At 48.9% G+C, this 23,210-nt stretch overlaps 1 protein-coding gene across 7 annotated transcripts in view; it reads right to left on the bottom strand.

The window, feature by feature from the left end:
* LOC140190134 (tyrosine-protein kinase Fyn-like) overlaps positions 1-23,210 on the bottom strand; it is a 298,385-nt gene that overhangs the window by 44,747 nt on the left and 230,428 nt on the right. For all 7 annotated transcript variants that reach the window (XM_072246641.1, XM_072246643.1, XM_072246644.1 and 4 more), the window contains 2 exons: positions 18,313-18,561; positions 7,726-7,822 (listed from right to left, as the gene is read on the bottom strand). In XM_072246641.1, coding sequence (XP_072102742.1) covers positions 7,726-7,822; positions 18,313-18,550 — 335 coding nt within the window. In that variant the 5' untranslated portion in view covers positions 18,551-18,561. The remainder of the gene's footprint in view (positions 1-7,725; positions 7,823-18,312; positions 18,562-23,210) is intronic.

Here is a 23,210-nt window from a genome sequence, read left to right as displayed (position 1 = left end):
CCAAACCCCTCCCCCCAGGAACAGCGCCCCCCCCCCCACCACCACACCATCAAGGACATCTTCAAGAGGTGAAGGGTCCTCAACACCCAGGACTTACCCTCTTCTCATTACTACCATCAGGGAGGAGGTACAGGAGCCTGAAGACCCCTCTTCTCATTACTACCCTCAGGGAGGAGGTACAGGAGCCTGAAGATCCCTCTTCTCATTGCTACCCTTAGGGAGGAGGTACACTCAACATTTTAAGAACAGCTTCTTCTCCTCCGCTGTCAGATCTCTGAACGGTCCATGAACCTGTGAACTCTACCCCTTTTGTGTTATTTATCCTAACCTTAGCCCTAATTTTTTATGACCCACACTGTAGTGCTGCCACAAGACAACAAATTCCCTGGCATATTCGGTGATGATATAACTGATTCAGATTCTGATTTGTCTCACGAGCCCTGTGGAGGGGCTTCCTTCACCCTTCGGCTCAGAGGGTTACTGGTGCCGTGGTATCTGGGAGAGAGGCTTGACGATGGCACGGTGAGCCTCATTGCTCTTCAGTCATGTTCATGAATCTCACAACCAGCAGACAGGCTCTTTAATCACAGCACTGAGACACGCACAGCAGAGGAGGGGGAGCGGATCAGTGAATCCTACGCCAAGCACGTACAGAGAGAGGAACGATTGGATTGAGAGTGCTACACAAGTGAGACAGAAAAGGAAATAAATTTAAAACCTGACATTTTAAAAGCCCCTAACAACCTGAAGGAATGAGAGACAACGATTTTAAATTGCTCTTTTCTTCAGACCAACATTAATAATCATCTGGTTAGTCAAGAAGTATATACACCTTTCATTACCAGGGCAAGCTTCATGGATTCATGTATAAATTGGTAAATCATGGATGGCCTAACCCAGTCCCTCAACATCATGTCCCTGAATAAAAAGCCACAACAGCGCCTCCACTTCCCGAGGAGTCTGAGGCAAGCGAGGCTCCCTCCCCACCCCATCTTAACTGAATGTTACAGGAGCACCATTGAGATTGTCCTGACAAGTTGCATCTCCATCTGGTATGGGAGCAGCCGAGCGTCAGACCGGAAGTCCTTACAAAGGACTGTGAGAACGGCCGAGAGGATCATAGGGGTCTCCCTATCATCCATCGGGGACATTTATCAGGAACACTGCGTACCCAGGGCCCTGAGTATTATCAAGGATCCCACCCATCCATCCAGCATCCTCTTTGACTTTCTACTATCAGGCAGGAGACTCCGATGGATAAAGACAGGAACGGTCAGGATGAGAAACAGTTTCTTCCCTCAGGCCATTAGGCTTCTGTACTCCCTGTCGCATCACATTCAAAGTGTCACCGGTTAATCTGGTCCAAACCGTACAATATTTAACTTATGCACTTTACTTTGTTTATTTATCTGCGAGTCATCAGTAGATTTTGCCCTTACTTTTCTAAGTCCTGACGAAGGGTCTTGGCCTGAAACGTCGACTGTGCTTCTTCCTATGGATGCTGTCTGGCCTGCTGCGTTCCACCAGCATTTTGTGTGTGTTGCTTTCCAAAGTTATTGTGTGTTACGTGTACTACAGTGCTTTACACCCTGGTCTGGAGAAACATTGTCTCGTTTGACAGTATACATGTATGTAGTTAAATGACAACAAACTCGACTGGATGAGATACAATGAAAACCTTGCCTGACATACAGATCAATTTGTTTCAACTACTAAGCAATCACGGTTCAGCGGTGAAAACACTTCAGACAACAGCTGGTGCCAATTCACAACCCCTGGGACGATTTGCACTTGTTATTGATTTTTTTTGTATTAATTACAAATTAGAAATCGCTGCTTTTCCTGCAAGTTCTGGGTCATTGAGCAACTTCAAGTTTCTTGGTGTCGATATCGCTGAGGATGTAACCTGGTCCCAACATATCGATGAAGCTCTAAAGAAGGGAAGGCTGCGGCTATATTTCATTAGGGGTTTGAGGAGATTTGATATGTCAGTCGCACATTTCTACAGATGTACCATGGAGAGCATTCTAACTGACTGCATCTCCATCTGGACTGGTGGGGAGGGGGGCTACTGCACAGGATCGAAATAAGCTGCAGAGAGTTGTAAACTCAGTCAGCTCCATCATGGGCACCAGCCTCCGTAGTATCCAGGACATCTTCAAGGAGCGATGCCTCAAAAAGGTGGCGGCCATCATTAAGAACCCCCATCACACAGGACATGCTCTCTTCTCATTGCTGTCACCGGAAGGCACACAGTCAATGACTCAGGAACAGCTCCTTCCCCTCTATCATCCAATTTCTAAATTGAACCCATGAACACTATTTCATTTCTGTTTCAAATTTAAATATTATATATATACTGTAATTCCCAGTTTTTCTCATATATTATCATGTATTGCATTGTACTGCTGCCACAAAGTTAACAAATTTCACGATATATGCCAGTGATATTAAACCTGACTGATTTTGACTGCCTTTGGGTTGTCAATAAAAAGAGAAACATTTAGCCACCAGGAGGCAGACAAAGCCCACAGTTTTAAACCAACATCCTCTAGGATTCCAATAAATTGCTCAACGGAATTGCATTAATATTAGGAAACAAATATTTCATAAAACCATAAGGAGCAGAATTAGGCCATCTGGCCCATCGAGTCTGCTCCGCCATTTCGTCATTGCTGATCCATTTTCTTCTCAGCCCTTCAACAGAAAGGTGACATAACTACGCCTCTATCATTATAGTGGGTGCTGCAGGTCACCCTTGGGCAAGGTGTAGTGGGCAAGTGGTTAAGGCGTTGGTCTAGTGATCTGAAGGTCGCTAGTTCGAACCTCAGCTGAGGCAGTGTATTGTGTCCTTGAGCAAGGCCTTAACCACACATTGCTCTGCGATGACACCGGTGCCAAGCTGTATGGGTCCTAATGCCCTTCCCTTGGACAACATCGGTGGCGTGGAGAGGGGAGACTTGCAGCACGGGCAACTGCCGGTCTTCCATACAACCTTGCCCAGGCCTGCGCCCTGGAAACCTTCCAAGGCACAAATCCATGGTCTCGTGAGACTAACGGATGCCTATATAAGGGGGGGAAAGAGAATTAGGATTTGGGAGGTCATTGGAGAATTAAAATTTGCTGGCCGTCAGAGACAAAGCATTTTGGTAAACAAGACACGCTGGAAATCTTGTGCAACACGGACAAAATGCTGGAGGAACTCGTCAGGCCAGGCAGCGTCTATGGAGAGGAGTACTCAGTTGACTCCCTGCATCGGGACTCATTTTGAATGTTTCAACAGGAGGTATTTCGGTGTTACTCCTATTGAAGCCAGTGGCTGCACTGACAGGCTCAGAGACACTGATGATTTTGTTTAAAACCCGACTCTGTGAACGGTCTGGAATGGGGAATTGATTAAATAAAGCGAACAGCAACTGTGCTGGGTTCTGCTTCCTGACTGTAACATTTTCACGGGTTACATAAAACCCACGGCGCTCGGAGTATGGGTGAAAATCAAATTCCACTGAAGCAGGGGTCCTCTCCTCCGCCCCCGGGGTCACAGACCCCTTGTTTAATGGTATTAGTCCATGGTATAAGGAAAGTTGTGAGTCCCCGTACCAAGGCCATTTTGTCAACGAGAACCCAGAGAAAACTAACAGAATTAAAATCGCCAAATTTCAAGTTTCCTAAACCCCCATTAACTTACAAACAAAACTCGTTAAACCTAAGGAAATGGAGGCACTAGATGGCAGATGCTGACAATGGAAGCAAAAAGCAATCTGTCGGTAAATGGTTTAATTATTGTCACATTTACTGAAAACCCTGACCTGCACACTGTTCATACCGATCAATTCATTACGACAGTACATCGAGATAGTTGGGTGGCGGGGTAGAGATACGTCTCTACCAAAGGAGGTGTAAGGCGCTCCTTCCCTCCGCTAGCCTGCGGGTCACCCGTGGGCAAGGTGTAGCACCTGCTTAACCCCTCGATCAGGGTCATGTGAAGCCATGGGAGCAGGTGGTGGATGGTCGTACGAGCAGCTGGTGCACATCACAAGTCCTGGTTATGTGACCACTGGTCCCAGGCAGACAATCTCTGAAGAGTATTGATAATGGCTGGGGTCACCCGTCTTGTAAAGACACTGCCCAGAAGAAGGCAATGGCAAACCACTTCTGTAGAAAAATTTGCCAAGGACAATCATGCTCATGGAAAAACCATGATCGCCCACGTCATATGACACGGCACATAATGATGATGTCATATGACACGGCATATAGCGAAGACGTCGTACGACATGGCACAAAATGATATGAATGATGACTGAGGTAGAACGAGTTAAAACAATAACAGAAGCAAAATAAAGAGTTGCAGCTACAGGGCGAGTGCAGACAGTAAGGTGCAAGATCATGAACGAGGCAGGTTGTCTGGTCATGAGTCCATCTTGTCGTCCAAGAGATCCATTCTGAGAGTCTGATAACGGTGGGGTAGAAGCTGCCCTTCAGCCTGGTGGGACGGGCTTTCAGGCTCTTGTATCTTCTGCCCGATGGGAGGGGGGAGAAGAGACAATGTCCAGGGTGGGTAGGGTCTTTGATCATGCTGGTAGTGAGAAGTGTAGACAGAGTCCATGGAGGGGAGGCTGGTTTCCGTGATGTACTGAGGTGTGTCCACAACTCTCTGTGGTTTCTTGTGGTCTATGACCCACCTACCACAGACATACTCCCTTCTCCCCCCACCCCAGACATACTCCCTTCTCCCCCCACCCCAGATGTACTCCCTTCTCCCCCCACCCCAGACATACTCCCTTCTCCCCCACCCCAGACGTACTCCCTTCTCCCCCCACCCCAGACATACTCTCTTCTCTCCCATCCCAGACGTACTCCCTTCTCTCCCTACCCCAGACGTACTCCCTTCTCACCCCACCCCAGACGTACTCCCTTCTCACCCCACCCCAGACATACTCCCTTCTCCCCTACCCCAGACGTACTCCCTTCTCCCCCATCCCAGACGTACTCCCTTCTCCCCCTACCCCAGACGTACTCCCTTCTCCCCCCACCCCAGACGTACTCTCTTCTCCCCCCACCCTGACGTACTCCCTTCTCCCCCCACCCCAGACATACTCTCTTCTCCCCCATCCCAGACGTACTCCCTTCTCCCCCTACCCCAGACGTACTTCCTTCTCACCCCACCCCAGACATACTCCCTTCTCCCCCTACCCCAGACGTACTCCCTTCTCCCCCCATCCCAGACGTACTCCCTTCTCCCCCTACCCCAGACGTACTCCCTTCTCCCCCCACCCCAGATGTACTCTCTTCTCCCCCCACCCCAGACGTACTCCCTTTTCACCCCACCCCCATCAGGCAGAAAGTGCAAAGCTTGAGAGCAGGTACCACCAGGCTTGAGGGCAGCTTCCCCGCCGCTGTTATCAGACTCCTGAACAATTCCCTAGTGGATGAGACGGACTCTTGGCCTCACAGTTTATTTGCAGATACTGCCCGGTAACAGGACCTCGGGCCCAGCCAGCCTGTGCTGCCCAATTACACCCATGTGGCCAGTTAACCTACTAGACCGTACACCTTTAGACTGTGGGAGGAAACCAGAGCACCTGGAGGAAACCCACGTGGTTTCGGGGAGAACGTGCAAACTCCTTACAGGCAGTGGTGGGATTGAACCTGGGTTTCTGGTGCTGTGGTATCATTACACTAACTGCTAACCCATCAGGCCGCCCAAGCCGTCACCGTGCCTGGTACACGTGATCACAATGGAAAAACAATTTACCAATTTATCTACAGTGAGGATTTCCCGGTGACCAGCCATTTTTATTCCATTCCCCCTTTCCCATTCCGACATGTTGGTCCGTGGCCTCTTCTACCACCACCATGAGGCCACTCTCAGGTCAGAGGACAACATCTCAGATTCCAACCTGATGGCCTGAGCATTGATTCTCCAAAGTCCAATGATTACCCCCACCCCACCTCCCCCTTCTCTCCATTTCCACTCCCCATTCTGGATTCCCTATTACCCGTCTCTTCCCCTCTCCTACTGTTCACCCTAATCTGGTGCCCCTCTTCCTTCCCTTTCTCCCATGGTCCACTCTCCTCTCCAATCAGGTTCCTTCTTCTTCAGCACTTTGCCCTTTCCACCAATCACCTCTCGGCTTCTTACTTCATGCTCCTCCCCCACTCATCCACCCACCTTCTCCCTACCCTGGTTTCACCTATCAGTCCTGATGAAGGATCTCGGCCTGAAATGTCAACCGTTTATTCTTTCCTATAGACCTAGTCTGACCTGCTGAGTTCCTCCAGCGTTTTGTGTGTGTTTCTTTGGATTTCCAGCATCCGCAGACTGTCTTGTGTTCACCTGTCACCTGCCTGCCCCAACCTTCTTATTCTGGCTTCTTCCCACTTTCTTCTTCCGTCCTGAAGAAGGGTCTTGACCCGAAATGTTGACTGTTTATTCCTCTCCATGGCTGCCGACTGACCTCCGGATTCTGAGTGAGTTTCTCTGGACTCCCAGCATCTGCCGAGTGTCTGAGTGTATCTACCTGCCGCACGCTAGCGTCTGCTGAGTGTCTGAGTGTCTGAGTGTATCTACCTGCCGCACGCTAGCGCCTGCTGAGTGTCTGAGTGTCTGAGTGTATCTACCTGCCGCACGCTAGCGTCTGCTGAGTGTCTGAGTGTCTGAGTGTATCTACCTGCCGCACGCTAGCGCCTGCTGAGTGTCTGAGTGTCTGAGTGTATCTACCTGCCGCACGCTAGCGCCTGATGAGTGTCTGAGTGTCTGAGTGTCTGAGTGTATCTACCTGCCGCACGCTAGCGTCTGCTGAGTGTCTGAGTGTCTGAGTGTATCTACCTGCCGCACGCTAGCGCCTGCTGAGTGTCTGAGTGTCTGAGTGTATCTGCCTGCCGCACGCTAGCGTCTGCTGAGTGTCTGAGTGTCTGAGTGTATCTGCCTGCCGCACGCTAGCGTCTGCTGAGTGTCTGAGTGTCTGAGTGTATCTACCTGCCGCACGCTAGCGTCTGCTGAGTGTCTGAGTGTCTGAGTGTATCTACCTGCCGCACGCTAGCGCCTGCTGAGTGTCTGAGTGTCTGAGTGTATCTACCTGCCGCACGCTAGCGTCTGCTGAGTGTCTGAGTGTCTGAGTGTATCTACCTGCCGCACGCTAGCGCCTGCTGAGTGTCTGAGTGTCTGAGTGTATCTACCTGCCGCACGCTAGCGCCTGATGAGTGTCTGAGTGTCTGAGTGTCTGAGTGTATCTACCTGCCGCACGCTAGCGTCTGCTGAGTGTCTGAGTGTCTGAGTGTATCTACCTGCCGCACGCTAGCGCCTGCTGAGTGTCTGAGTGTCTGAGTGTATCTGCCTGCCGCACGCTAGCGTCTGCTGAGTGTCTGAGTGTCTGAGTGTATCTGCCTGCCGCACGCTAGCGTCTGCTGAGTGTCTGAGTGTCTGAGTGTATCTACCTGCCGCACGCTAGCGTCTGCTGAGTGTCTGAGTGTCTGAGTGTATCTACCTGCCGCACGCTAGCGCCTGCTGAGTGTCTGAGTGTCTGAGTGTATCTACCTGCCGCACGCTAGCGCCTGCTGAGTGTCTGAGTGTCTGAGTGTATCTACCTGCCGCACGCTAGCGTCTGCTGAGTGTCTGAGTGTCTGAGTGTATCTACCTGCCGCACGCTAGCGTCTGCTGAGTGTCTGAGTGTCTGAGTGTATCTACCTGCCGCACGCTAGCGCCTGCTGAGTGCTACTCACGAGTTGTTGATTATGTGGAACTTCTCTCCTTTCCTGAAGGTGAGGTCGTCCTCAGTCCTGGCATCATAGTCATACAATGCTATGAACAATGTCACTCCTGTCGGAATTAAACACAGAACTCAGTTACTGGCTGCCTTATCGACAGGTAACACAGGAAAAACATCACAAAGCTGCCCTCTGCTTGATCGAGGAATTCCACATCCTAAAATGCTTGAGTCTGGGAGGCAGAAGTCTGGGCGGCCTCTCTGGGTCAAGGCTGCCATTCAAGAGGAAGCTCACCGCCATGCTCTCGAGGGCAAGAGGAGACGCATGATAAATAAATCTCCTCGGGACGGGTGAGTCCCGAGGTCAGACGTCCGCACCAGTCTGGAGTTCAGAGTCCCGTGACCAGTCGTTCCTGGGTTCGATACCGGAGGTCAGAGCCTAAAGGTCAAAGATCAAATCTGGAGGCCGAGCCTGAAAGTCAAGGCCCGCAGGTTGCCACGTTCAGAATTCAAATGTCTGCAAGTCTGGACCAACAACTGGGGATTGGTGGCCTCGTGACTGCCAGTCCAGGCCAAGGACTGGGGTTTGGAGGCCTGATGTCTGTGAGTCTGGGCCCAGGAATGAGGATTGGAGGCCTAACGTTTGCAAGTCTGGGCCTGGGAATGAGATTGGAGTCCTGATGTCTGTGAGCCTGGGCCTGGGACTGAGGATTGCAGGCCAAATGTTTGTGAGTCTGGGCTAGGACTGGGGTTTAGAGGCTTGAAATCTGCGAGTCTAGGCCTAGAAGTGAGGTTTAGAGGCCTGATATCTGTGAGTTTGGGCCTGAGACTCAGGATTGGAGGCCCAATGTGTGTAAGTCCAGGTCTGCGACTCCGGATTGGAAGCCTGACATCTGCAAAACCGGGTCAGGAGTTGAGGTCTGGAGGCCTAACACCTTAGGTGTGTGGGTTCTTATTGCAAATGATGCATTTTGCCCTTTGTTTCCATGTACATGTGATAAATAATCTGAATCCGATCTGTTGATCAATACTAGAGGTGCTTGCACAGGCCAGTTGGACTGAGCTGCCTATTTCTCTGCTCTGTTGCCAGCTTCACCCTGTGAATTTTTAGCGAACATGCCCTGAGTTTTCCTCCCAGTGATAGGTGCGGGAAGGCCTTGCAGTCATGTTCTCTCCACATCCAGCTGGTGGCAGGGCGGCCGAGCGGAGTGATAGGCCCAGAACTGCGCGGGCAACCAGCTCCCTGAATGGGAAGTTTGGATCGTGCTGGCGCCAGCAGGTTTGACAAGATGGGTTTCTCTTTTTTAGAAGGGAAGTGTGACTATAAAAAGGACCCTGAAGTTAAACCACAAGCCTGCCTCAGATCACTAACCCCTAGTTATTCTCCCACAGCCGAGAACGAGCAAGGGTTCCACTTTAGACCATCAGTGTTTTGAACCTTGCTTCTTGCGCGCAATAACACACCCGTATCTCAACACTGAGGGTTCAGCAGATCAATGGTGGGAATCGATCACTGGTGCTGTTGAGATTGAGCTAACCACTACGCTACCGCGCTACCCACTTAGTTTCCCCTTACTCCCTCCTGGGTGGTGGGGTGGAGACACGTCTCCACCAAAGGAGGTGTATGTTGCTCCTTCCCTCCGCTGGCCTGCAGGTCACCCTTGGGCAAGGTGTAGCCCCTGCCTAGCCCCTGATCGGGGTCACGTGAAGCCATGGGAACAGGTGGTGGTTGGTCGTACGAGCAGCCGGTGCACATCACAAGTCCTGGTTATGTGACCACTGACACCAGGCAGACAGTCTCTGAGGAGTATTGATAATGGCTGGGGTCACCCGTCTTGTAAAGACACTGCCCAGAAGAAGGCAATGGCAAACCACTTCTGTAGAAAAATTTGCCAGGAACAAAAATGGGAAAGCCATGATCACCCACGTCATATGACACGGACATAATGATGATATTGCCATCAACTCCCCTCGCCTGCAAACAAGGGACAATTTAGAGTGACTCACTAACCCACTAAGCCGTGCATCTGTTGCTGACCTTCTGAGTTTCCTCCAGCATTCTGTGGGTGTTGCTAGATTTCAACACCACTTCCCTACAAAGGCTTCCAAAGTTCACATTTATATTACTGCTTAGGTGGCCTTTGTCAACACAAGAGATTCTGCAGATGCTGGAAATCCAGAACACAAAATAATCTGCAGATGCTGTAAAAGATCAAAGCAACACTTTCAGGACGCTGGATGAACTCAGCAGGTTGGGCAGCATCAGTCAGAAACGGTGAGTCGACGTTTCGGGCCGGACCCCTTCGTCAGGACTGAAGAATGAAAGATGGGGAAGGATTTGAAGAATGCTTGTAGTGTCAGTTGATAGACCAGTAATTTGAAAGACAAAGTGGTGGGGGAGGGGAAGCATTGACGTCATAGCCCTGAAAACAATGGGAGGTAGACGAAGGAGGTGGAACCATGAGGGAGCTGGGGGAGGGGGTAGAGTGAAATAGGGATAGAGGAAGGGGGGGGAGGGAATTACCGGAAGTTGGAGAATTCTATGTTCATACCAAGGGGCTGGATACTACCTAGACGGTATATGAGGTGTTGCTCCTCCAACCTGAGTTTAGTTGTAAACTCCTCTACTGCCATGAAGAGGCTAAACTCAGGTTGGAGGAGCAACACCTCATATACCGTCTAGGTAGTCTCCAGCCCCTTGGTATGAACATAGAATTCTCCAACTTCCGGTAATTCCCTCCCCCCCCTTCCTCTATCCCTATTTCACTCTACCCCCTCCCCCAGCTCCCTCATGGTTCCACCTCCTCCTCCTACCACCCATTGCTTTCAGGGCTATGACGTCAATGCTTCCCCTCCCCCACCACTTTGTCTTTCAAATTACTGGTCTTTCAACTGACGCTACAAACATTCCTCAAATCCTTCCCCATCTTTCATTCTTCAGTCCTGACGAAGGGTTCCGGCTCGAAACGTCGACTCATCGTTTCTGACTGATGCTGCCCGACCTGCTGAGTTAATCCAGCGTCCTGGAAATCCAGAGCAACACACGTACTAAATGCTGGAAGAACTCAGCAGGTCAGGCAGCATCTAATGCTAACTAATATCTCTGTCTGTCTAAGTAGACAGTGGATGCGCCGGATCCGGGGTGCAGACCTGGGCGATGAATGTGGAGATCCTGGGCTGCCCAGACATCAAGATCCCCCTCTCGGCCTCCCGATGTGGTCCAAAGGAATGCGAAGCAGTACATTTGGCATCAGCTTAGCTGCAAGAGCTGCCGGGAGGTGACGTGATACATCATCCACCCGCCTTAGGGGCTCCACTCCGGATTTGTGTAGGGTTTACTCCTTAGCCTTCTCTTCTCCCGAAGATACCCACAAGGCAGTGGGATCTGTAACTCTGGATAGGGGCCCATACCGGGTACTGTCAGCCGGAGCCAGCTGAGCCCGGGACTCGTGTAAGGCAGGGTCGTCACGCCCTCTAGTAGTGACATACGGAGCTACTACCCACTACCCAGGGAGCATCTGTGGAGATGAATAAACAGTTGACATTTCAGGCCAAGGCCCTTCATTCCTTTATTTTTGGCACATTGGCCTTTATAAGTCAGAGTATTAAAATACTGGAGATGGGATGTTATGTTGACGTTGTATAAAAAGTTGGTGAGGCCTACTCTGGAGTATTGTGTGCAGGTTTGGTCACCTACCTACAGGAATGACGGGAACAAGGTTGAAAGAGAACCACAAACAAAAGAAAATCTGTAGATGCTGGAAATAAAAAATAACGCACACAGACTGCTGGAGGAACTCAGCAGGCCAGGCAGCATCTATGGAAAAGAGTAAACAGTCAATATTTCAGGACAAAATGACTGGTGCAGGGTCCTGGTGAAGGGTCTTGGCCCGAAACGTTGACCGTTTACACTTTTGCGAAAGGCTGAAATAGTGCAGAGAAAAGTCGCAAGGATGTTTCCAGGACTTCAGAACCTGAGACTAGGGAAAAATTGAACAGGTTAGGACTCTATTCCCTGCAGCGTAGGAGAATGAGGGGAGATTTGATAGAGGTTTACAAATTTATGAGGGGTATAAATCAGTAAATGCAAGCAGGCTTTTTCCACTGAGGTTGGGTGAGGCAAGAACAAGGCGTCATAGGTTAAGGTTGAAAGGTGAAATACTTAAGGGGGACATGAGGGGGCACTTCTTCGCTCAGAGGGTGGTGAGAGTGTGGAACGAGCTGCCAGTAGAAAAAGTGGATGCAGGTTCAAGTGCAAGGACGTTTGGATAGGTACAAGAATGGTAGGGTACAGTTGGCCTGGACACAGGTTGACAGGACGAGGCAGAATACTAGTTCAGCACAGACTAGATGGGCAGAAGGGCCTTGTTTCTTTGCTGTAGTGAAGTGTGGCTCCCTAAAACATCCTTTAGAAGTACTTCTCTAAAAATACCTTCTTTGCCTTTCCCCCCATATCTTGTAATCATGAGATCGTTTCATGTTGATGAGCAAGGCCGGCAATGGTAATCAACAGGTCCTTAAAGCTGCGAGCTACAGCATAATTCTAACCAGACAAACAAGAATCTGAGTGTGTTATTAGAAGTCTTGCCAAGTGAAATGTGTCAGGAAAAGGTAGATAAATTTTCAGTCTACGAACAACCGAACAGCTGTGTCTGAATGATTAAGCTGTTCCCAGCTTTAAGGGTGTTCAAGCTCTTTCGTGAGACTTTGCACAACTCAAAGGCAGAGCTCATGGTAAAGGCAGGATTCTTAGCAGTGCGGAGGACCAGAGGGGTCTTGGGGTCCATGCAGCCCCAAAGCCCCTCATCAAAGAGCAATGCATCAAAAAGGCAGCATCCATCATTAAGGACCCCCTTCACCCAGGACATGCCCTCTTCTCATCAGGGAGGAGGTACAGGAGCCTGAAGACACACACTCAACAATTCAGGAACAACTCCTTTGCCTCTGCCATCCGATTCCTGAATGCACATTGAACCCGTGAACACTACCTCCCACTTTTTTATTTAAATTTGCTATTTTTTGCATCATTTATTTAATTTAGCTATTTTATATACACATATACACACTGTAATTGGCAGTTTTTTTCTCTATTATTATAAGACCATAGACCATTAAACATAGGAGCAGAATCAAACCATTCAGTCCATCAAGTCCCCTATACCATTTCATCATGGCTGATCCCAGATCCCATTCAACCCCATACACCTGCCCTCTCACCATATCCCTTGTTCCCCTGACCGATCAGGAATCTACCAACTTCAGCCTTAAATATACCCACAGACTTGGCCTCCACCGCAGTCTGTGACAGAGCATTCCACAGATTCACCACTCTTTGGCTAAAAAAAATATTCCTCCTTACTTCCATTCTAAACGGTCACTCCTCAATTTTGAGGCTGTGCCCTCTAGTTCTGGATACCCCCCCCCCCCATGGGAAACATCTTCTCCACATCCACCCTGCCTAGTCCTTTCAACATTCGGTAGGTTTCAATGAAATCCCCGCTCATTCTTCGAAATTCCAGTAAGTACAGGCCCAAAGCTGCCAAACGCTCCTCAACCCCTTCGTTCCCAGAATCACCCTCGTGAACCTCCTCTGGACTTTCCCCAATGACAGCACGTCTTTTCTGAGATACGGGGCCCAAAACTGTTGACAATACTCCCAGTATAGCCTGACTAGTGTCTTATAAAGCCTCAACATTATCTCCTTGTTTTTATGTTTTATTCCCCTTGAAATAAATGGAAACATTGCTTTTCCTTCTTTACCACAGACTTGACCTGTAAATTAATCTTCTGGGAATCTTGACGAGGACTCCTAAGTCCCTCTGCACCTCTGATGTTTGAACCTTCTCCCCACTTAGATAATAGTCTGCACTATTGTCCCTTTTACTAAAAAGTGTTATCATACATTTCCCAACACTGTATTCCATCTGCCATTTTTTGCCCATTCTTCCAATTTGTTAAGTCCTGCTGCAGTCGCATTGCTTCCTCAGCACCACCTACCCCTCCACCTATCTTTGTATCATCCACAACCTTTGCCACGAAGCCATCAATCCCATTATCCAGATCACTGACAAACAATGTGAAAAGTAGAGTTCCCAATACTGACCCCTGAGGAAAACCACGAGCCACCGGCAGCATTGTGTATCGCAGTGTACCGCTGCCGCAAAGTTAACAAATTTCACAAAATATGCTGGTGATATTAAATCTGAAAAAAAGTCCATGAATCCCACAAAGTTACCGCACAATTCGATAGAGTGGTTTAGAAGGTGCGTGGTGTGTTGGCCTTCATTCGTAAAGTGACTGGGTACCCATCATCGAAGCTCCCCAAGATCTGGGATATGCCATCTTCTCACTGCTACCTTCCCGTAGGAGGTGTGGGAACCTGAAGTCCCACACCACCAAGCTCTGGAATTGCTTCATTTCAACTCTAACCACAGCAGTTTTGCAACACTCTGCACACTGGGGGTGACACGGTGGCGTAGTGGTCAGCACAACGCTTTACAGAACAGGCAACGCGGGTTCAATTCCCGCCACAGCCTGGAAGGAGTTTGTATGTTCTCCCCATGACCGCGTGGGTTTCCTCCGGGTGCTCCCGTTTCGTCCCACAGTCCAAAGATGTACTGGTTGATCGGTTAATTGGTCATTGTGAATTGTCCTGCGATTAGGCCAGGGTAAAATCGGGGGTCGCTGAGGAGTGTGGCTCAAAGGACCGGAAGGGCCTGTTCCCCACTGTATCTCAAAAAACAAATAAAAACTTTGACCATGTTGCACTAAAGTAGATCTGTTTCCTTTATTCTAAATGTATTTTTCTTGTTTAAAAAAAGCGTATAAATTACATTTAATTTATAAGTGGGTGCTGGGATGGAGATACGTCTCTACCAAAGGAGGTGTCAGGCACTCTTTTCCTCCGCTAACCTGCGGGTCACCCTTGGACAAGGTGTAGCACCTGCTCAGCCCCCGATCAGGGTCATGTGAACCCATGGGAGCAGGTGGTGGATGGTCGTATGAGCAGCTGGTGCACATCACAAGTCCTGGTTATGTGACCAGTGATACCAGGCAGACAATCTCTGAAGAGTATTGATAATGGCTGGGGTCACCCATCTTGTAAAGACTCTGCCCAGAAGGAGGCAATGGCAATCCACTTCTATAGAAATATTTGCCAGGAGCTCTCATAGCCATGGAAAGACCACGATCGCCCACGTCATACTACATGGCACATAGTATGATGATAATTTATGATTCATTTATGTTTTTCTTAGTGAACGCTGCTCATCTGATGTCCTTGCGTGTATGACCATAAACTGAACTTCGACTGAGTAGATGGAAAATCTCTTCACTCAGAGGTTGATGACTCTTTAGAGTGAAAGCGAAAACACTCAACGTTCCTCGGGACACCACTGTATGGAAATAACTCTGGTAGAGCTAGGAAATCATCAAGTCAGGCAGCATCTATGGTGGGGAGATGCAGTCGGCGTTTGGGCCAAGACCCTTCATCAGGGCAAGTGTGTGTGTGTGTGAATGTGTGTGTGTCTGTGTGTGTGAATGTGAATGTGTGTGTCTGCGTCTGTGTGAGTGTGTGTGTGTGTGTGAATGTGTGTGTCTGTGTGTGTGAATGTGAATGTGTGTGTCTGTGTCTGTGTGAGTGTGTGTGTGTGTCTGTGAGTGTGTATGTGTGTGGGTACATGGGTGTGTGTGTGGGTGTCTGTGTGAGTATGGGTGTGTGTGTGTGTGTCTGTGTGTGTGTGGGTGGCTGTGTGTGTGGATGTGTGTGTCTGTGAGTGTGTGTCTGTGTGAACATGTGTGAACGTGTGTCAGTGTGTGTGAATGCGAGTGTGTGTGTGTGTGTGAGTGTGTGAGAGAGTGTGTGTGTGTGTGAGTGTGTGCGTGAGTGTGAGTGTGTGTGTGAGAGTGTGTGTGTGTGTGTGAGAGAGTGTGAGTGTGTGTGCGTGTGTGTGTGTGTGTGTGTGTGTGTGAGTGTGTGTATGTGTGAGAGTGTGAGTGTGAGTGTGAGTGTGTGTGTGTGTGTGTGTGTGTGGGTGGGTGTTGCAGAATGAAGTGTAACAGCTACAGAGAAAGTGCAGCAGAGACAGACAATAAAGTCCAAGGCTGCGATAAGTTAGATTGTGAGGTCAAGATAACCTTTCAATGGTCTTAGTGTGGAACGAGCTGCCAGCACAAGTGGTGCATGCGAGCTTGATTTCAAAGTTTGGATAGTACATGGATAGTGAGTGTATGCAGGGCTATGGTCCCGGAGCAGGTTGATGGGAGTGGGCAGTTTAAATGGTTTCAGCATGGACTAGATGGGCCAAAGGGCCTGTTTCTCTGCTGTACTTCTCTATGACCCTGACAGTAGGGTAAAAGCTGCTTTTTGAGCCTGATGCTCTGTGCTTTCAGGCTTTAGTGCTTCTGATTGAATGGAGGGGGAGAAGAGGGAATGTCCGGGGTAGGTGGGGTCTTCCATTATGCCGGCTGCACTGCTGAGGTCCCCCAAGAGGACCACAAACTTGTCGTGGTCTGGAGGCTTGCATGCCTCAATGACCCGGACAGCTGTGCTGGCTGGAGTCAGGGCTTCATGTAGGGTCACCCACGCCGAACAGGTCAAAGGGCAGAGGCCAGACCGAGAGTGGTCCAGGTTCGGGGGTTCAGCTCAGGTGAACAACCCTGACTGGTCAAAGAAAAATGTGTTAAGGAAACAGCAATGCAGAATCCTTCGATATCTGTGTGCGACGATGTGGACAGACAGAGATGCAGGACCTCCATTGCTGCCCCAAATGCCAACAACACGACAGGACGTAAGTAAGTTTACTGAGGTAGTGAGGAGTGGAGAGAGAGTCCATGGAGGGAGATTGGTTTCCATGGTGCTTTGGCTGTATTCATGTATGGTTGAATGACCATTAAACGAGTTGAATTGAATGGAAGTGAATTCCGAGCAATGCCTTATAAAGCCTCAGCTACTGACTGTCAGAGCATTCAGGCAGCAGGGTTGTGCGGGGCAGGCGAAGGGAGGCAGAATTCTTCATCAGCCGTTTAGTCTGGAGGCTGAGTGTACAGATCAGGGCTTTGGCAACCAGAGTCTGATGGAACGGAAACAGACCCTTCAGCCCATCAAATCTGCGCCAACCATCGACAACTAATCTCATTTTATTCTCCCCACCAACTCCCCCCCTCCCCCAGATTCCGCCACCCACCGACCCAATTGGGGGAGTTTATAGAGGCCAATCAGCCCACCGGCCTGAGCACCCAGGAGGTGACCCACAGAGTCACAGGGAGAATGAGAAATCACCACACAGAGAGCACCCAGGTTGGCATTGAACCCAGGTCTCTGTAGCTGTGAGGCAGCAACTCTCCAAATGGCAAACCCACGCAGCCTTAAAGCGGGGTTGGTGGCAGGGGGAGCCGTGTTGAGGTCCAGGAAGGGGCAGTCAATGTCTGACTGTTCTCCTTCCAACAGAATTAATGTTGGGGTGGTGAGTTTTCTGTAGGGGAGAGAGGGAACAGAACAACTCAGATGCTCCCAAGGCTCAACTGGGAACAGACCGGTACATTAGAATAAAAGATGACCTTATTGAAACTGAACTTAGGAATGTGCCAGAGTGGATGCTGAGAAGATGTTCACCTTGTTAGGGAATCTAGCTGGTGGTCTAGTTTGACTAATAAGCATCCTTTTTGTAAGATAGAGATGAGGGTTGAGTTCCCTGCTGCAAAGAGATTGAGTAGCTAAATTATTAAATAAGGTCATAGAATCATACAGCATAGAAACAGGCTCTTTGGCCCATCTAGTCCATGCTGAACTATTTAAACTGCCTACTGTCATCAACCCACACCAGGACCATCGCCCTCCATACCCCTCTCATCCATGTACCTATCCAAACTTCTCATAAATGTTGAAATCGAGCTTGCATGCACCACTTGCACCTCTGAGTGAAGAAGTTTCCTCTCAACTTCCACTTAAACATTTCACCTTTCACCCTTAACCCATGACCTGTGGTTGTGGTCTCACCCAACCTCAGTGGAAAAAGCCTGCTTGCATTTACCCTGTCCACACGACTCATACTGGATTAAATTGGCTTTCTTTGTCACATGTACATCAAAACATGCAGTCAAATGCGGCATTTGAGTCAACGACCAACACTAGTCTGAGGACGTGCTGGGGGCAGCCTGCAAATGTCGTCATGCTTCCGGCACCAACGTAGCATGCCCACAACTCACCAACCCTCACGGGTGCGTCTTTGGACTGTGGGAGGAAACCAGAGCACCCGGAGAAAACTCACGCGGTCACGGGGAGAACGTACAAATCCTCATGTACAGCGGCAGGAATTGAACCCCGGTCGGCGATCAGTGGCGCTATAAGGTTTCACGCTGACTGCTGCGCTACGTGTTGGCTATATAATGCATGGCCAAGGTAGATTACTGGACCATGGAGCTGTGGGGGGTGGTGTCAAGGGTTATGGGAACAGGCAGGAGTCGAGATGAGGCAAGCCCTGGTCTTGTTGAATGGCGGAGCAGGCAACAGGGCTCGAAGGGGACACCTCCTATTTCCTCTGTCCCTTTGAAGCCGTAATTCGGACCACCCGAATAGTGAGAATGACCAAAGGGTCTTTCTTACCTGGTCTGGTGGACAGTGAACCAGTTGTGTATCCGATGGAGCCCCCGAACGGGCTGAGGGCGGCACTGGTGTTTTCATGGTAGCTGTTGAAGTCCGGGATCCTGGTGAAGACGGCACTCTGTGCCTGATTGGTAGGGTCCGGCCCGTAGCGTGAGTTTGCGTTTTGGTTGAAGAATCCATCAGTGTCATCGGTTTGGGATTTTGTAGTTCCCTTCTCTTTACAATGCACGCAGCCCATTATCTGGATGTCTGTTGAAGAGAAAAGGAGAGAGAGCATGAGATGTTTATGTCCGTAAGACCGTTGGACTTCCTACCGTGAATTACTAACTTCAATGTGCTTCCTACTCTTTTAAAGTGGATGTACACTCAAAGCCTCAAACTCAACCCCACAGCAGCCAAACCAAACCCAAGCTGAGCCGGAGGTCGTACAATTTGTTCCATCCCCGACACAACTATAGATAGAACAATCTCAGATGTCCCATAGACTAGCTTGAGAACCAGACACCAAGTATTGATCAGGGACTGTGCTGTACTTTTCTATGACTCTAGACTGCAGGCATGTGCAAGAATAACAAGCATTTATTATGAAGTCCCAAGCCTGGCCCATATCACCATAAGACATAGGAACAGAATCAGGCCATTCAGCCCATCAGGTCTTACTCCCAGCGCCAATAACACTTGCCCACAACCTACTAACCCTAATCCCATCAAAGTTGCTGGTGAACACAGCAGGCCAGGCAGCATCTCTAGGAAGAGGTACAGTCGACGTTTCGGGCGAGACCCTTCGTCAGGACTAACTGAAAAAAGGGCTAGTAAGAGATTTGAAAGTGGGAGTGGGAGGGGGAGATCCTCTGGGCTTTTCCCCCTCCCCTTTTTCCTTCTCCCTGGGCCTCCTGTCCCATGATCCTCTCATATCCCTTTTGCCAATCACCTGTCCAGCTCTTGGCTCCATCCCTCCCCCTCCTGTCTTCTCCTATCATTTTGGATCTCCCCCTCCCCCTCCCACTTTCAAATCTCTTACTAGCCCTTCTTTCAGTTAGTCCTGACGAAGGGTCTCAGCCCAAAACGTCGACTGTACCTCTTCCCAGGGACGCTGCCTGGCCTGCTGCGTCCACCAGCAACTTTGCTGTGTGTTGCAACCTCACTGCTTTGTTTTTTTGCACTGCATATTTAATTCAACTAATATAGTGTAATTCACATTTTTTTCTATTATCATGTATTACATTGTACTGCTGCTGCAAAGACAACAAATTTCACAATATATGTTGGTGATATTAAGCCTGATTCTGATCCTGATTTATAGCATACAAAACACTTTGGATCAAGTTAGGCTGCAATCCCATTTCTGTGCTGTTGACCTCTGCTGTTTGTTTCAAAAACAAACTCTGCACTGCAAGGGAAACAGGGCCGTATCTTTACCATTATTGTTGGCTGTTGTTGACTACAGATACTGAGACATTACATCCAACCCCCAGCGAGAACTTGACACAGCAACAAAACGAGGAAATGGCTTGCATGCTTTTATATAATATCTGGTACAAGGTTAAGGGGTCTGCAAAATGAACCCCATTCTAATCCTGAAACCCTTCACCCTCAGTTTTAGAGGAGGGAACTTTTTGCCCAGTTGTCAGTGGTGGTGAGGGAAGTTGATAAAGGAAAGAAGAAGTTTATAGTAAGAAAAGGAAATAAGTTTGGTTATCATTTGACACCTTAAACTCAAAATAACACACTAAACAAACCTAGTGGTGGATGTGGGGATGATTTGAACACTTAAGAAAAGAATTGTTAAGTAGATGTGAGGATGGTGGAAGACAGGTTGATGGGACGAGGCAGGATAACAGATCAGCATAGACTAGATGGGCTGAAGGGCCTTTATCTATGCTATAGCGGAATGCTGCAGCACTGTTATTGGAGAGCAATACTCCAAATAAATACAACTTTAGAAACTTTGGTAAGCTCTTCAACACAACTGAATCGTACTCCTGATCTGATCCCTCTTCTTAAAGCAGAAACTCATTGAATCGGTGAGTGTACATGATACACAGTGCTCCAAACTCTCTGTAAATTGTCCTGTGATTAGACTAGGGTTAAATCGGGGGGGGGGGGGGGGGTGGAAGGGCCTTTTAGATTATAAAACCTGACTTTGGAGTTTTATAATCTAAGAATTAGGACATTTGGCCCATCGAGTCTGCTCTGTCATTTCACAATGACTGATCCACTTCAACATGGCTGAACTCAAAGCTCCAATCTGCTAATTAAATTTGCCAACAACACTACATTGATTGGCCTAATCTCAAACAGTAATGAGGTGGCCTACAGGGAAGAAGTCATCTCTCTGACAAAGTGGTGTCAAGAAAACAACCTCTCCCTCAATGTTGCATAAACAAAGGAGCTGATTGTGGACTACAGGAGGAATGGAGACAGGCTGACCCCTATTGACATCAATGGATCTGGGGTTTAGAGGGCGAACAGCTTCAAGTTCCTCAGCATCCACATCACCGAGGACCTCACATGGTCTGTACACACCAGCTGTGGGGAGAAAAAGGCACAACAGCGCCTCTTTCACTTCAAACGGTTGAGGAAGTTTGATATGGGCCCCCGAATCCTAAGAACTTTCTACAGGGGCATAATTGAGAGCATCCTGACTGGCTGAATCACTGCCTGGTATGAGAACTGTACATCCTTAATTGCAGGATTCTGCGGAGAGTGGTGCGGACAGCCCAGAGCATCTGTAGTTGTGAACTTCCCATGATTCGGGATATTTACAAGCACAGGTGTGTAAAAAGGGCCCGAGGATCATTGGGGACCTGAGTCACCCGAACCACAATCTATTCCAGCTGCTACCATCCGGGAAGCAGTACTGCAGCATAAAAGCCAGGACCAACAGACTCCGGGACAGCTTCTTCCACCAGGCCATCAGACTGATGAACTCACACTGATTTGAGTGTACTCTATATTACACTGACTGTTCTATTTATTATAAATTACTATGATTGCACATGGCACATTTAGATGGAGACATAATATAAAGATTTTTACTCCTCATGTATATGACGGATGTAAGAAATAAAGTCAATTCAGTTCAATTCAATTCAATTTTTCCTCTACCTTGCCTTCTCCCCATATCACTTCATGCCCTGACTAATCAAGAACCTATCAACCTCCACCTTAAATATACCCAGTGTCTTGGCCTCCACAGCCGCCTGTGGCAACAAATTCCACAGATTCACCATGCTGTACCTCAACAAGTAAACAAAATCTCATCGCATCAGTGCACAGAGGTAGTGCAAGGAAAAACAGTAACAGAATGCAGAACAAAGTGTTACGATTTCAGGGAAATTGCAGTGCAGGCAGGCAATAAGGTGCTAACCCATAACGAGGTAGATTGTGAGAGCAAGAGTCCATTTGGTTGTACTAGGGGACTGTTCTCTCGTCTAGTAACGGTGGGTTAGAAGCTGTCCTTCAGCCCGGTGGTACGTGCTTTCAGACTTCTGCCAGCATTGCCGATGTGTTAAAAAATCTGACCTTAGTTCTTGTTAAGATTTAACTTTTTAATTCTGTCTTCCCCGGCTACCTCACCCATGCAGTGAAGGACTCTCCCCCCCCCCCAAGCCTATCCTTCCACTGAAAACTTGCAGAGCATACAAATGCTTAAAATGAATCTCACGGCCACGTTATAAGGGACCTCCTGTATCTAATGAAGTGGCCACTGAGGGTATGCTTGTGGTCTTCTGCTCCTGTGGTCCATTCACTGCAAGGTTTGAAGTGCTGAGCGATCAGGGAAGCTCCTCTGCACACCCCTGTTGTAAGGCGTGCTTATTTCAGTTACTGTCAGATTGAACCGGTCTGGCCATTCTCCTCTGACCTCTCTCATTAACACGGCGACTCACCCACAGAGCTGACGCTTGCCAGATTATTTTTGTTTTTCACACCATTCTCTGTAAAATCGAGAGATTGTAATGCTTGAAAATACCAGGGGAATCAGCAGTTTCTGAGATACTCAAACCACCCCATCTGGCACCAACAATCATTCCATGGTCAAAGTCACTTCGATCACATTTCTTCCCCATTCTGATGTCCTTATCAGAGTGTAAAAGATCTTTGATTTGTGACAGTTGTAAGCGTCAGAAGGCAGAGCTCAAAGCAGGTTTGTTCTGTGACTCACCACTGAAGTTCATCAAGCCACAGGCGGCAGCTCCTCACTGAATTTAATTCATTCATCTGTCAGTTCTGTACCGCAGTTCACCTTTGTCAGAAGCATCAGGCAAAGCACAGTGCTTGCTCTTAGACAGGCATGAGGATGAGGGAAAAATGGAGGGCTATGTGGGAGGGAGAGTTTAGATTGATCTTCAAGCAGGTTAGCACTACACTGTGGGCCGAAGGGCCTGTTCTGTGCTGTCCTGTTCTATGGTCTAAGTTCTAAAGAGAGAGGCTGGCATTGCTTTCTTTGACACAGGGGAGACTGGAAGTTCCTCTGCCCAAAAGGGAAGGAGAGACTGAAAGCCTCAGCCCTCTTGCTTGTGGACATGAATGGCTATACAAGATGTGCTGGCCCTGGAGAGGTCTCAGAGGAGGTTGAACTCGATGGTGTTCAAAAAGATGAGGGGGGGCATCTCACTGAAACCTACTGGATACCAAAAGGCCTGGATAGAGAAGACATGGAGATGGTGTCTCCGTTAACAGGAAAGGGCAGCATCTGAGGCCGACACCGGCCCCCTAGGCCGGAGTCGACGTAGTAGTAGCAGCATCTGAGGGCACAGCCTCAGAACAAAGGGCTTCACCTGCCCCTGCACCTCCTCCCTCACTACCAAACAGTCCTTCCAGGTGAGGCGACACTTCACCTGTGAGTCTGTTGGGGTCATATACTGTGTTCGGTGCTCCCAGTGTGAACTCTTGCA

The sequence above is a fragment of the Mobula birostris genome, chromosome 29 (assembly GCF_030028105.1).
Source record: "Mobula birostris isolate sMobBir1 chromosome 29, sMobBir1.hap1, whole genome shotgun sequence".
In the NCBI taxonomy this organism is placed as follows: domain Eukaryota; kingdom Metazoa; phylum Chordata; class Chondrichthyes; order Myliobatiformes; family Myliobatidae; genus Mobula; species Mobula birostris.
Note: the sequence above shows the minus strand (reverse complement) of the source record. Positions and strands in the feature narration are given on the sequence as shown.